The sequence below is a fragment of the Erpetoichthys calabaricus genome, chromosome 6 (genome assembly GCF_900747795.2).
Source record: "Erpetoichthys calabaricus chromosome 6, fErpCal1.3, whole genome shotgun sequence".
NCBI lineage: Eukaryota > Metazoa > Chordata > Cladistia > Polypteriformes > Polypteridae > Erpetoichthys > Erpetoichthys calabaricus.
In genome coordinates this window covers 105993643-106009014 of record NC_041399.2, presented here as the reverse complement: position 1 = coordinate 106009014, position 15372 = coordinate 105993643, and the positions used below count along the sequence as shown (strand labels likewise).

General features: G+C 39.0%; 1 protein-coding gene across 1 annotated transcript in view; it reads left to right on the top strand.

The window, feature by feature from the left end:
- Positions 1 to 14730, top strand: part of avl9 (AVL9 homolog (S. cerevisiase)) — a 136838-nt gene extending 122108 nt beyond the window's left edge. The window contains exon 16 of the mRNA XM_028803836.2: positions 13018 to 14730. Coding sequence (XP_028659669.1) covers positions 13018 to 13133 — 116 coding nt within the window. The 3' untranslated portion in view covers positions 13134 to 14730. The remainder of the gene's footprint in view (positions 1 to 13017) is intronic.
- The last annotated feature ends 642 nt before the right edge of the window (positions 14731 to 15372 follow it).

Below are 15372 nucleotides of genomic sequence, written 5' to 3'. Positions count from 1 at the left end.
CCAACTCTATTTAATTTCTAAAGCAACAGGGGTGCAGTGGTGCTCAAACATAAAGAATGCTGGCAGTCACCTACAGTTTGCCCTCTGGTGGTCATTCCGAGTGTCAACTGGAAGATAACATGCATACAAGACCGCAAGATCACCCCCCACCCTACCCAGAAGGGGGTGGGTTAGGGTTGATTTCACCCTACAGTGTTTTTAGAGAGAAACATGTGAACCAAGTTTCATGAAAATCGCTTGAGCCGTTTGGAAGTGATGCTGGAACATACATACATAAATTCACACACACATTGACTTTTATATGTATAGATTACACCCTCCTGGTCTGATATTTTTTCCCTGTTTCTAACTTCATTCATTTCACCAATGGAACTTCCAGTCTTCTAATCATGCTCAATCACGAATGTTGTCTGTGGGTCATTAAGGAACTTAGAAAGGTAAAACTGTGTCCCAAGGCCATAAAGGTCGAGAAACACTGCTCTAAAAGTCACAAATTAACTTGACCTGCACATCTATTAGAAAAAAACCTGTATTGACCCAGTAAAAACATCCTGACCCTTCTAGAGCAATGAGAAAGCAATACCAATTTACAATAATTAAAGGTTGAGTAAAACAAACAAAACAAATGCTTACTTTAATCTGACATTTTTTTACTCCCCCGTTGTCTATGCTCATGAAGCTGATAACACATACTTTATATTCGTCATGTGACCATGCTTGCTAAATTTATTTGCATGTTTCTTAAAGATGTGACCAGGAGTATTTTCCTGAACTTAAAAATTAGTTATGATTTCAAATGTTAGAGCTACTGCGATGGGTTGGCACCCTGCCTGGGATTGGTACCTGCCTTGTGCCCTGTGTTGGCTGGGATTGGCTCCAGCAGACTCCTGTGACCCTGTGTTTGGATTCAGCGGTTTGGATAATGGATGGATGGATGTTAGAGATGATTATACAATTGCCATCTTTATGCTAATTCTCTGTCACCTGAGAGCTTTTCAGCTGAAGAGCAGAGTAGACGAAAGCCCTGTAGAAAACTGCCAGCACTGTAACATCTCAAATGTGCATTTCTAACCACCTCCCTAATTATAGCTGGGAAAATTAGTTTCTCTAACACAAACACAGGTCCCACATTTATAATCTAAGCATTAATTCCAGTTTTGCTCACTAGATGCTACAGTTGGAACACATTAGTTACAACAGTTTCAGAACTTTACAGATTTAATGCATAAAGAAAAGATTATTGGGCTTCTTCAATTAAAGGATTCTAATTTTGAGTTTTTTAGACTTGATTTCTAACACTAAGGTTCACTGGGTGTCATGTAAATCTTTTGTGTAGAAAGACAGTTTTTCCACACGTATCAGGATTTATCAATAATTTTTATGTAAGGACTTGCTCAGTTTATCTACATGTTGTACTTCCGCTCCGGACCAAATGTATCCTATAAGCAAAGAATTACAAATGAAAGCAATGATATAGTGAGTTACTGGGGTTTGAAAGACACTTTCACTATTCATAGATTTTATAGGAAGAACCAACATTCGGTTTTATCAATTTACTACTTGTGCACAGTGTGAGCAGATTGTTAAAAACTAGCAATGAACTGATCCTTACAATCCTAAAATCCATTTTACTATGAGCTGCAAAGCTAAATCATGGCATCCACCACTGACAGATTTCAGCACTTTCCACGTCCTCTGGTAAAATGGCGTCCCTGTTGAAACGTTGCTTGCTGCTGATACTAGCAGAAGGTTACAACCTAGCTGAGTAACAAGACATATTTTGGTCTTTCCATAAACCAATGTCTCTACCTGGATAATCAAAAAAATAAGTGTGACATCTGTTTTTATTAAATGTATCCATTACTGACAATGACGGATCCTTGCTCTGTCTTGAATTAACTTTAAAAAACAGCACCTGTCATTTGACATTCAAATAGTGAACCACTAGAAGTGCATCAGATTTAGCTTTTCGAAAATGATTACTGCACGATTATGGAAGTGGCCATGTTCAAGTCCGTCAAGATAAATGTATACTCCCAACTCTTTTTATAAAGGCAGACCAACAGGCCACACTTGGTTCATCTTTTATTTCTCCTACCGTTTTCTGAAGGTTCGTAGTTTCATCTGTGAATTTGTAAAGCTTGCTTGGCTCTCTTTCCATATGTTGTGCCAGTATTGCTGGGAAAGTCTTCAATATCATACTATTAACAATACTTATTTTGAGCTTAAAGACTGGTCATTGGTATTGGTCGATTCAATAGCAAACAACCACGGTAATGCTGTCATTCAAACAAAGTACTTAAAACACAGACGGGTTTGAGGAGAGTGGTGGTTTTGAATACTTACTGAAAGGCATTGTGTGCTACTTGGGAGTTTTTGCTTTTGTTGTTCCTTTTTTCTTTTAGTTTTCAATTATTAGGAACAATAATGCCATTTGAAATAATAAGAAGACTTTCTTTAAGAATTCTTTGCTTGAACTTGTATCTGTAGTTACTAATTTTTAATAAAAGTACAACAATAATAGTAATCCTCCAACTGGAGCAGCACTTTAAAAGCAAATTATGAACACAACGACTGGACTGCAAATCAAAACTTTGAATGCTTGGCTAAAGTTGATTTAATTCAAAATATAAGCAACTCACCTATTTGCTAAAATCAAAACTTGCATTCAGAGTTGCCAGATATCATCCTTCATTGTTCACTACAATGACTGATGAGTCAGAAAGTTCTTCATAGTTGGTTTCTCTTTGTAAAACTCTCTGACTCTCTGGCAACATGCATTGAGTAAGTCTTGATATTGTGTCCTTTGGGCGCTCCGGTTTCCTCCCACAGTCCAAAGACATGCAGGTTAGGTGCATTAGCGATTCAGCGGGTTGGAAAATTGATGGATGGATGTATGTATGTATTTGCATTAAAAAAGAACCATGGATAAGTGTATAACATACTAACTACTGCTGGTAGTGAGAAGTCAAGCAAAATTACACCTTTTACCTTGCCTTACATCTTGCCTGAAGAAGGAGCCTGAATTGCCTCGAAAGCTTACATATTGTAATCTTTTTAGTTAGCCAATAAAAGGTGTCATTTTGCTTGACTTCTCACTACATTCATAATGGCTAACATGGTACAACACCCTACTACTAACTACTGCTGGACAATTTATTAGCAGGACACTGCAGTATAGGTCTATCTATACTGTATATGATAAATAATGAACTCTGTCAACATGCAAAAAAAAGTAAAGAAATGTATTAGAAAGCAACAGTTTTATTATCAGTGGAGGAGGAGGAGGTTGGGACCATGCACTAATACAGTGTATTGCTGCACCCACCACACGACGAACCACCTCAGGATCCCAATTTAGGACCCAAGCACAGCAGTGCAATGGGTGACACCTCTGCATTCCACTAGTTTGAATGGAACAGTTTTTTTATAGTGGCTGTAGTGCCAATCCTGCTACCAACCCCAAAGTTTTCCCAACATGTTGGAGGACCTGCTTGAAGGGCTGGATGCTGGTTAATGTCATAGCCAGGATGGAGGAATTGTAGGATAAGGGCCTTGCTCAAGGGGCACAACAGAGTGGAATCACTTCAAGCGTTTATGGGATTCAAACCATCAGACCCTAGCCTCATAGCCCCCACTCTGTCCTAAACCACTGAATATGTAAGTACATTCAATGAAAAATGTAAAGAAATGGTTACTTTATTTTCACCAGCAACCTGACTTAAAGTGTCCATTTGAAAGTGCGTTCTTAAAGCATTGCACCACACAGACTACCGGCTTAGAACCAGATGCGCCGCCAATATCACGTTTCTTTGCGTTCAGGGACAACTGGGCGAAAAACAACTTGGCGACAGACAACTCGGCGAAAGACAATTCAGCGAAAAAACAGCTCGGCAACATCCTTTACCAGTTAGGTAATAGTTAGGTTCAAAGAGATTTTTTAATGATATTTAAATGACAACTGTAGGGCGCTGGAAAATTCACAGAATCACCTGCTTTATGAGAGTCCCAATACGTTGAGAGTAAAGATATTTCTTAAGCCATACTCGCAGGTCACCTTTTGTATTCTAAATATCGTTATCATACGATTACAATTAATACAATTTATATAAAGGATTAGCAATTTTGGTTGCAGAAGATAATGAAAGACAGAGTTTGTTCCATCTGCAGAATAAAGTTTGTTCGCCAATTACTGTATATACACTTATATTCAACATTTTAAATCACGTTGTCACTTAAATATAATTAAAAAATCTCTTTGAACCTAACTATTACCTAACTGGTAAAGGATGTTGGCGAGTTGTCTTTCGCCGAGTTGTTTCTTCGCTGGATTGTCTTTCTCCGAGTTGTCTTTTTGCCGGGTTGTCTTTCGCTGAGTTGTCTTTTCGCCAAGTTTACTGTCGCCCAGTTGCCATCTGTTTTGTCTTGGTAGAGCAATATATTGCTCTACTTTCCCCTTTTGTATTATTAATATGTAAGCTTTGTCAGAATGCCTCAAATCTCAGACTTCCCACTATTTATAAGGTATTATAGTATATAACTTCTCCCCACCTTCCCTTCTACATCTATAAGCTCAGGCAATTAGGTGTAGTAAAAGACAAGCAGGAGTTAAGTTACAATTTAAACAATGTATTATTGATAATATTCATAAGTAATAACAATATGCAAAGTACATTTGACTATTAGCAACCATACAACCTGATTAAATGGTGATGTGTAGTTTCAGGCGGCACACAGACTTGTTAGTTTCTTAAAAATGTCTCTAGTTAAGGCTTCATTTGTGGTCAGCTTTCTTCAGAACAGGCTGCATGCCTGTCTCAATATGGCTGCTGAGCTGTGCTCGCCATTGTGTTGTCTTTTTTAGTTCATGGGGTGATGGTCTTCATCAGTTTGGTAAGAGATGCTCCTTCATCAGATGTTAGTAAGAGAGAGAGAGAGAGTGAGGGAGTGAGCGAGCGAGCAAATTTATAGATATTCTGTCCAACTCCTAGACCCAATAAGGCATCATAGTACTTAAAGGCTTCTGATACAAGCCAGTCCGAAACAGCCATACTTCAGACCAATTGTGCAAAGAACATCGTAACACCTGCCATCGTCCAAAACCATATGTTAAGGTAAAGTTTGGCAGTTAGGCAGCCTGAGACTCTGAGACTTCAGAGAAACATTTACCAAACTTGTTTCAGGCACTTCCCCCAAATCCTGCTGTAAAATTCAAAGAGACTCAGTCCTGGGGGGGATGTAAACATGAATGCTTCTCACTAATGTAACGCTAAAATTACATTGCTTTGCCTAAATTACAAATAAAGACATACAAAATATTTATCAACTTGTATGCAAAATTTCACAACACCACCAAACCGTTTCTTTGCACTGTCCATGCTTTTTGCTCACCATGCATTTGGTAGTTGGTGACTGTTGTAGTCAGTGGGCAGCAGAATGCCTGTGTAGTGCTGTCCTGACAGTCGTGAAAAGTCGGACACCTTGTGATGAAGAAACACCTTTGGGGCAGCTATCAGTATCAGCAACACAGCCTACATGTTCTACATCATACAATTGATTGTCACTATCTCAGTCATTATGAAAATATTCATTTCATTGCAACAAATCTAGTTGTTTTAAAACATCAGCTGCTTAATAACTTTTTTACAGTTCTTTGGCTGACCACTAGATGACAGCACTGTAGTAAGTAACTGAGTCGTGGCAGCAGAAATCGCCAGTATGCTGGCTGTGTCTATAGTGGTTGTATACTGCTGTATGAGTTACATCATACGTCAAACCTTGACAGACTCAATGAGGTACGAGTTAATTCATATCTTGTGTTCGAAGCATTAAAGATAATTTTTATGCTTTGATTTAATTGAATTTTGTGACTCTTTTGTTTTGGGCTGTTCAGTTTATTCCAGGGCCCTAAATTAAAGTTATATATTTATAGTTAATTCTTTAGTAAGATTACAATTTAGCTGTCATTGTCACCGTAAGGTGTGTGTTAAGTTGGTGATTTAAGAACCAAGCAGCCTGGATGAAGGATGTTCACACTGTAGCTCAGTTTCATTCTTTTACTATCATATGTAACACAGGTCTGATTGTTCTAGAGAGTTGTGTACAGCAAAAAACACATGGAATCTCAGCTTTTCAGACTGGATATAGACCATTTTCATACATTGTATTAAATCTAATACAGACATATGTGACCTGCATTTGAATGTTTGAACCGAAATTGTCTAGAAATTTACAAGCTTCAACTGGACATCCCAAAGGTCATCTCGTTGGGTCAGCCAGTGTGACAGGGTGCAGTACTTAGGCACTGCCAATACAGCCCAGTTGCTAGGTGTTTCAGCCAAAGTGGTGCCCATCAAGTGTGTTTCTTTCCGAGAGAGTCTTGCAGATAGACCTTGACATACAGTAAGTCTCACAGTTCTGAAATTGTCAGTTCACCATTTTGCACCAAACCTCTCCACATCTTATTCTCGCCAGCCCTTGGTTCTTTTTTCGTGACAGGATTCTACATACAGGTATTCTCTGTGTGAGAGCTGCAATGTTTCATTTGCTGTTTATCTTTTTTTGCCATCATGACCTGATAAATTTGCAGACATCCTGCACTAAAAGTAAAGTGAAGAAGCACAGCAGCTGGCAAGTTGTTTGTTGTTCACTGTTGACTGTCTAACAGATTTGCATTTATTAATTTTGAGCGTGCAATGCACATTCAGGATAGATACGTGTATACATTCATACAGTGCTTAAATTGCTTGCAAAATTAATTTGAACTATTAAAAACAAAAATGGGATATGAAAGTAGCCTTAGTAGTCTGCAGTAATGTACAGACTCAAACGCAGCAAGTAAAGACTTTAACTCGGCGTTATCAGTGGTGCTTTTCTCTAGAATCTCACCTAGGATGGAGGTGGCATTCACCCTCTGCCTCCAACTTTTGGGCTGGGAGGGCAGTTAACCCCTGTTCCCCCATCCTTCCCTCATAGACAGCACTTAACAGTTGTGTTCAGTTATTGCTTTCATACTGTGTCACGCAGACAATGAGACTTCAATTCATTTGTTTCTTAGATGCCTTCTAGTTCTTAGGATTTGTATTGTTTTAGTAAACATGGTAGTCAAAAGTGCACCCAATTGCAGACTAAGTGCCAGCCATTTGAGCTAATGTTCAAAATAAACCGGAATAAGAAACTGTATAGGAAAATAGTTAAACAAAATAGAACAAAGGAACACATGTTTGTAATGTAATAGTACAGTGGAAAAAATCAAATCCTTAAGATTATAAAGAAAGCAGCAAAAAGAACAGTTAGCACCAAGTCGATTTTCTATAATATGCAAAACAGTTGATTTTCTTCCATGTGAATAAAGGTGCAGATATGTGTTCCTATATTTGATGTTTGTTGTTGTGCAAGAATGCCTCGCTTAAGGTTGCTACTGGAAAAACATCTTGAAGCTGCCCACCAAGTTCTTTCTCGTTCCTGCTGGCTCCTGGTGTTGGTGGCAAATCACATAGTGGATTTACAAAACAAATGAAGTTGCAATCTTTTTGCTTTAGATTGAATTCTATTCCTTTCTGCTTTGACAGAGCCCACCATCACAGGGAATTTGTTCGGCTGCTCCCAGTTAGGGTTCACCACAGCGGATTATCCGTTTCCATCTAACCCTGTCTTTTACATCATTTTCTGCCACACCTACTGCCTTCATGTCCTCCCTCACCCCATCCATAAACCTCTTCTTTGGCCTTTCTCTTTACCTCTTGCCTGGCAGTTCAATCCTCAACATTCTTTTCCCCAGTTGGGGAGGTTTGTGTCAGGAAGGGCATCTGCCATAAAACCTGTGTCAAATCAAACATGTGAATTTTACAAAGATACTATATGCAATAAAAACGTATTGTCTGGTAGTAGACATTTACAGTGAGGGAACCAGATGTTTGTGCTGTTGTGGTACAGCTGTGCATGTAGTCCTTTCAACCAAGAGAGATGAAGTCAAAGGAAAAAATCACTTCGATTTCGTGGATGGTCTCCGATTCTCTCTCACAGATTAAATCTGGAGGGCCGCAGTGGTTGCATGTGTTGTTCTAACTGATTTCTTAACTCAACTTGTGTTAATTGAACTCCTCATTTAATAAGATACTCGCTCAAGCTCTCTGTGTGCTGACACAGAATTAGTAATAATGTGACTCTTAGTTCTTCTTGAAGTATAGCTTTCTTCAGAACAGGCTGCATGTCTGTCTCAATATGGCTGCCGAGCTGTGCTCACCATTGTGTTGTCTTTTTCAGTTCATGGTGTGATGGTCTTCATCAGTTTGGTAAGAGATGCTCCTTCATCAGATGTTAGTAATAGAGAGTGAGGGAGTGAGCAAATTTATAGATGTTCTGTCCAACCCCTAGACCCAAAAAAACACATTTTTTTTTTTTGAGAAATTTGTTCCGTTTACATCTGCACATGACTTTATCATTAAATGGGTGCATTTAGTAAAATTTTGAAGAATTGAATAGTTGTAATCATTCTTTTTTTTAATTGTTCTAGACCAGGGGTGGGCAAAGTCATTCCTGGAGGGCTGCAGTGGCTGCGGGTTTTTGTTCCAACCCAGTTGCTTAATTAGAAAACAATCCTTGCCAATAATTACATTTCATGGCTTGTTAGTGCTTTAACTCTGTGATGTCAAGTCATTCTCATATCCTAGATTTTTTTTTCCATTCTAAGGATATCATCCAAATACTTTGAAGTGTAAAATGGTTGGGTAATTCTCAATCCTTCACTTTTTTCTCTTCTCTTCCCTTCCAAGTATTTAATTAAACCAAATAGTGCATGATAAATACACACAGGTGTAAAAGGTAACAAGCAAAATGGATAACTGCTGGTTTCTTTTGTCATTTGCATCTTATTGCTAATTAGAAACAATTAAAAACAGAGAATACAGCTGTTTAAGACTTAAGTAAGCAATAAGGGTTCAAAATCTTAATTAGGAAGATAACTAAAATGAAGCAGAAGTGTTTCTAGAGCAATAAGTGCTTCTTATTAAGCAATTGGGTTGGAATAAAAACCTGCAGCCACTGCGGCCCTCCAGGAATGACTTTGCCCACCCCTGTTCTAGACAGTTCAGATATAGGCTGGATAGTTACTGACAGCACAATTTGTATAAGAGCCGTGTATCTAAATGTATACAGATTTGGCTTCTGACTATACCTGGGTTCGCTTCCCGGGTCCTCCCAGTGTGGAGTTTGCATGTTCTCCCCGTGTCTGCGTGGGTTTCCTCTGGGTGCTCCAGTTTCCTCCCACAGTCCAAAGACATTCAGGTTAGGTGCATTGGCGATCCTCAATTGTCCCTAGTGTGTGGGTGTGTGTGTGCCCTGCGATGGGCTGGCACCCTGCCCGGGATTTTTCCTGCCTTGTGCCCTGTGTTGGCTGAGATTGGTTACAGCAGACCCCCATGACCCTGTGTTAGGATATAGCGGGTTGGAAAATGACAGACTGACTGACTAACAATTTGGTTTGAATGAAATACTGCAGCACAGGAGGCCATGCTGTAGATACCATTGGCTGTTAGCATAATTTCGGATTATGTCCTTATCCATTTTTTTCCCTTATGTCAGGCATGCGCAACCTTTCCGCTATTGACGGCCGCACTACAGACTTTTTACTTTAATAACGGCCGCACTACAGACTTTTTACTTTAATAACGGCCGCCAGTAAGTCCAAGTAAACTTAATAATGTTTTATGATTTATGTAAAAATTTACAGATTACACATTAAAACAGAGTATGATATATCTGACAATATTCAATTTACTGGTCTACATATGTAAAAAAATGTCTACGAAACGTCATATAGGACAAAAAACCTTTACAGCAATTGTTTCAGGAAGTTTGGAAAACATCGCCATTAATGGCTTCCTTGCTCTTGCATGTTTGCAGACAGACTTGCAAAGTCAGGGGACTCGCTGGAGACCATTAGCCGTATTCCAGACTCTAGATTGCTGTCTACCAATCGGGTTCGGTACTTGTTTTTCAGATATTTCATTCTGGAAAACGCTGCTTCGCACATATGATGACCGTTTGCTAATGGCGATAGGCAGTGTATGGACTTAGCCACAAGGCCATACAGGCGTACACTCCCATTTCCTTCTCAGTTCCATATTGGCTAGCCGCTAGTCACGTGACTTCACATGTACTCCTGGGTGTCAGCCCATTTCAACCGAACTTAATATTCAAGTAAGCAAATCGGCTTTCGGCGTCACCATACCGACCCGGCCGACAAAGATTCCGCGGCGTTGAGACCCCTTACTCGCTGGAGTCCAGAGACCCTACACCTGCACAGCCGCCATTACGTACACTTTAATATACACGTCCACGGCCGCCAAAGTCCTTGCCCACGGCCGCATGCGGCCGTACGGCCGCAGGTTGCGCACAGCTGCCTTATGTGCAGAGACACTCCTCCTCTTACTCATACCCTACTTAACCTTAAAATGCAGGGCTAAATTATGCAAGAGTCTCGTTTTCAGCTTCCACCAAATACAATATACAATTGCAGCTTTCTACACATTTACATTTTATGCCTTAAGCAGTTATTTTATGGCAGAAATTAGGGTGTTAGGACAAAAAGGTTTTCAGGTAGCTTCAACGTGCTTGTCCAGTGCTAGGTTATAGCTACAGTGACTTCAGTTATATTTATTGAATTTCCTGCAGTGATACCTGAACGGAGAGCATTGGTAACTGAGTTAAAGTATTAAAAACATATCATCTTCTTCTTGACAACAATTTCTTTAGATGTTATTAGAGTTTCCCATCCTTGTCTTGCTGTGCACATCCTGGGCATGGCCCTACCTTCTTCTTTTGTGTTAATAAAACGTTGGCAGAAAGGTTTTCTTTTTGAATAGTCACTGTGAATTACTTTTAAGTCTGAAGTTCAGTTTTGGCCACTTTTGAAGTTAAAATGTTCTTATCCTGCTGGTACCTCTTAGCTTTGCTCAAATCGTCTTCGTGATCCACTCAGAGTATTTCCCTACAGCCTGTTCTCCACATGCAAGACCCTGGATTATCACTCTGACAGGTACCAGCCATTCTCCAGGCTTAACACTAATTTTGGAAAACTTAAGGCATAGCGCATTGAGACACAAGGTCACCAGCACAGGAAAACCCCTTTTACAGGTGGGAGTTCAGCTCTTCTTGCACAAAAAGCTCACAAGAAAACCTTATTTCTCATTTGAGCTTCCTTCATCCATCTGTATAAGCTATCTGACCATTAAGTGGTGATCATATACAGTAACTGCCAGTTCTTTACTCAGATTTCTGCAGTAGTCGGGTGTTGTACAGTGTTAGCCATTATGGATGCAATGAGAAAATATATGTGCTCAGTTCTGATAAGACGACTACAAAGCTGACCATCCACCTTTGGTTAAAAGTTATATAGGCTAAATACATCTGTTTTTAAACTTTTGAGTGTCTGCAGGCTGATGTGTACTTTATTTTTGAGGGTACATTTTAGACAATCAGTAACTTCTACAGAAATCTAGTAACAGGTTCCGACTCGGGTTGAAAAATGGAAGGGACGTAACTTCTGGTTGTCTTTGTGATTCCTAATGTGACTGCATGTTTATGGCTACAACTTCAACTTTCATGTGGTGCCAAGATGGATGAGTTTGACAGATTTGGATGAGAAGCTCTAGCAATTGAGGAGACATCTGATGTATTCTACAAAAGTACCACGGTAGTGAAATAAAATGAAACCAAATAAATGAAGGTTGTCAGTCCAGCCTTTAAATGGCAGCAGACACCTCTTTTAGAACTATCCACCCATCCATTATCCAACCCGCTATATATCCTAACTACAGGGTCATGGGGGTCTGCTGGAGCCAATCCCAGCCAACACAGGGCGCAAGGCAGGAAACAAACCCCGGGCAGGGCGCCAGCCCACCGCAGTCTTTTAGAACTAGGGAGGTCAAAAGTATCAAACTGTTAGTAAGTATGAATTTAAAATCGTTTCAATACTCATTTTTTGTGTTATCGATTCTATAGCCTACTTTATGAATGCACTTCTCGTTCGTTCTTGTTTGACAGTTGACCCTCATCAGCCTGGCTAGAGTTGCAGCTCTGTTTCTTATTAATGGAAACATTAGTAATTATAAGCATATAAACTTGTTACATTTCAAATTGGGATGTGATGTTTGGAGTTGCTCCATACTGCAAAACACGCCATAGTTTTATTCTGAGCTTTTCATTCAGGGGCAGCAGTGTTTAGCATTAGGGCTTTATCACTCCCTCAGTTTTTAAAAACTTGCTGCAAAGTGTGCTGACATAGCGCATTACTTTTTGATTTTCTTACGTGTGTTTTTAAAATTACGTTTGACATCACATTTACTATTTATTATAAGGTGCTATGACTTTTCAGTGCTCAACTGCAGAAAGAGTGGTACTACGCCACCGTGTGCTCATTGCATTGTGGAGTGGTGCTGAAGTGAAAGCTGATGACATTTGGCAGGCTGTGGCGACCTCTTCACAGATGGGGTCTGCATGAGCGTAGCCGCATGGTGAATTGGCCTTTGAGCTGCATCACGAAAAGCCAGTGATAACTGCGACTTGATTTTTACAGAACTTTATGGCTGTTTTGTTGCAGTTTTCTCATAGTATTGGAGAAACCAGCTCAAAATTCACATCTGCCTTTATAAGATTATGACTGGGGGTGGATGGGAACTGTAGTCTTTGGGATGGGTCATAATGTTAACACCAAGTCTGTTCACTACTTCTGTAGTATTCCTATGCATTAATGATGGAAATTTCCATTATTTGTTTTCATCAATGTAAAGATTTTATTGCGTACAGAATTGGAGTTTATTTAAATTAATGTTTTAATGAGTTACTTTATATACTGTATTGGTTATCAAAAATTGTACTTTTATAATAATAAATAATACTTTTCTTATTATCGTATCAAAGTTTGAAATTTTGGTGTCATGACAGCTGTATGTAGAAGTGCACAGCACACACCTATAAGTCATCTGATAATCGTCTTTTTTTTTTTTTTTGTTCTAGGCCAGTCTGTAGGTGGTGCACTGACCAGTGCCAAGTCTGCAATGTCATCATGGTTCTCGGGCTTCTCACAGCCTACGTCTTCAGTTTACTCGGAGCCCCACTCTGGGAAGCACTGACACACCTTTGGTCAAGCCGATGAGAGACACTGACTCGCCTTTTATTGTTCTGTGTTCATACAAACATAACTTTACTCCTGAAGGCCACATAAGTATAATTTGGGAAATGTTACGTAGGTGATCCTTGTGTACTGTCCAAGGACATGCAAATGCTGCTTTTCACAGTAGGAACTGGTGATTGTCAAAAATGGTAGAGTACAGTTTTGCACTAGTGTGTATAGGCTGCTGAAATATTCCATTAGTGAGAAAATGTTAAGCTCCCACCTTCACTATGAGTGACGCACCTGACTTGTTTACACCCAGCATACATCAGTGTCCTTTTGAGATGTTTAGACCGTAAATGTGAATTCTCAGTGTGCACATCATAAAAGTTCACAGTGTCTGTATTTATACAATATAAAATCTGTGGCGCCGACTGGAAAGTGTCAGTCCGTCCCTCAGTGTGCAGTATTCAATGTCAAGAGTGTTGATCGCTGAAATATCAAATACGGCTTTAGACTGCAGCACCTTCACAGTTTTTGTTCAGTTTTGAATGTTCATTTTTAATACAATTATGCAGCACCTTGGGATCAAGTTATTTCCTAACCAGCACTTTCTGTTTAAGCAGACTATACTTAAGATATTTTATTGATCACTTAAAAAACAATGTAGAGAATGGGACTTTATTTCCTATGATTTGAGGACTTTGCAAAAGAGACTCTGTTAACTTTCTTATTGGAATGATACTGACTGCACACAAAAGGGCATGTTTAATTTTGTCGTTTGCTAATTATGTATTTTGAATTCCGAAGCCTGCCATGCGTGAATTTTCTACGTATTTCTTTTGTTTCTTTAGTACCTGAATGAAGTACATTAATATACGTTATTTAAAAAAAACAAAAAAAAGACACAAATGCGGACCGTTTTGAACCCACAATTTGCACATCTTTTAAAGCTGTCCTATTCGCAGAGGTTTGATGCCGAGCGGCGTTTTAGGATCGCATCATAAATGTATTTATTGTAGTTTTCTTAGAAATCATACAAAAAATGCGTATAATAAAGTTGGCAATAAGAAAGATATATATACTGTATATTTTATTTTTGACCGAGACCCAAATGTTGGAATGCCACAAGCTATTTTCTGTACATGATGTAATTATAGAAAAGGAATGTCAATGAAATAGCACATTTGATGCCTGTAAGTCCTCCTGCATCTGCAAATGCAACAAATTATTTTTATATCCTCCAAGAAATCTGACACTTTCTGTACTGATATAAACGTTAGCAGCATGATGGTTATATGTGCAAGCAAAAAAGTAAGCAACTGTTTAAAAATGATCAAGGGGTTTGATCTTCTTTTTATTATTATGGTTTGATTTCTGTGCATTTTGGTTTTTCTTTGGAATAAAATTTCACTAGGCTGGTGATTTCCTAATGAACTATTGTACCAGAAGTTAGAGTTTATTATTTTCAATGGTTGTTTTATTGTAAGATTGTAATCAAAATGTGAAATATGTCTTGAATTCACTCCAACAACAACTTTCTTGAGAAAATGAATTCGGTAAAAAAAAAATTGAAGTCAGGATTGCACAAAATATTAAAAGAACTGTTTCATGTTTGTAGTCTCTGTCTGCATTGATTGCAAGTACTGAGTTTTTTTACTCTTGTGTTGTGCATTACATTTTAGGTCTAATTTGAAATGAAATCAATCAAAACTGAAGTGGCCCTCCAACAGGAAAAAAGCATTTAAGACAAAACCCATCAGCCGCTAACGTCACTCTCTGTCACTCAACAGCTTTGAGGAGCATACACAGTATGTAAGTGGAGCCCGACGGCCTTTATGTCTACCAGACTCCCTAAATTGCCACCAAGTAACAGAACGGTTGAGCGTTTGTCCTTCATGATTATTACCCTAAAGGATATTGGTAGACAAAAACCATTTCGTTGTTTCAGCACAATTAAAATTTCACTCAGTGGGAAGTCAGACTTGGTTTGTGTTTTACACCGAGAGCAAGAGTTATCACAAATTAGTTACGCAAATCAGATTAAAAGCACAGATCTGCTTTAGTCATTTATTCATTTCAAGGTATGGCAGCATAATGTGTGCTTTTGTTTTGTTGTGTCACTTTTTGTCTCATATTGAGAGGAGGTACAACATACTATATAAAGAACTGCCTGGACTGTGGCCCCCTGTGCTGCTACCTAGTGCCCCTTCCCAAGTTCTGCCTCTATATTTCAGGTGAGCAAACGTAAAATTATT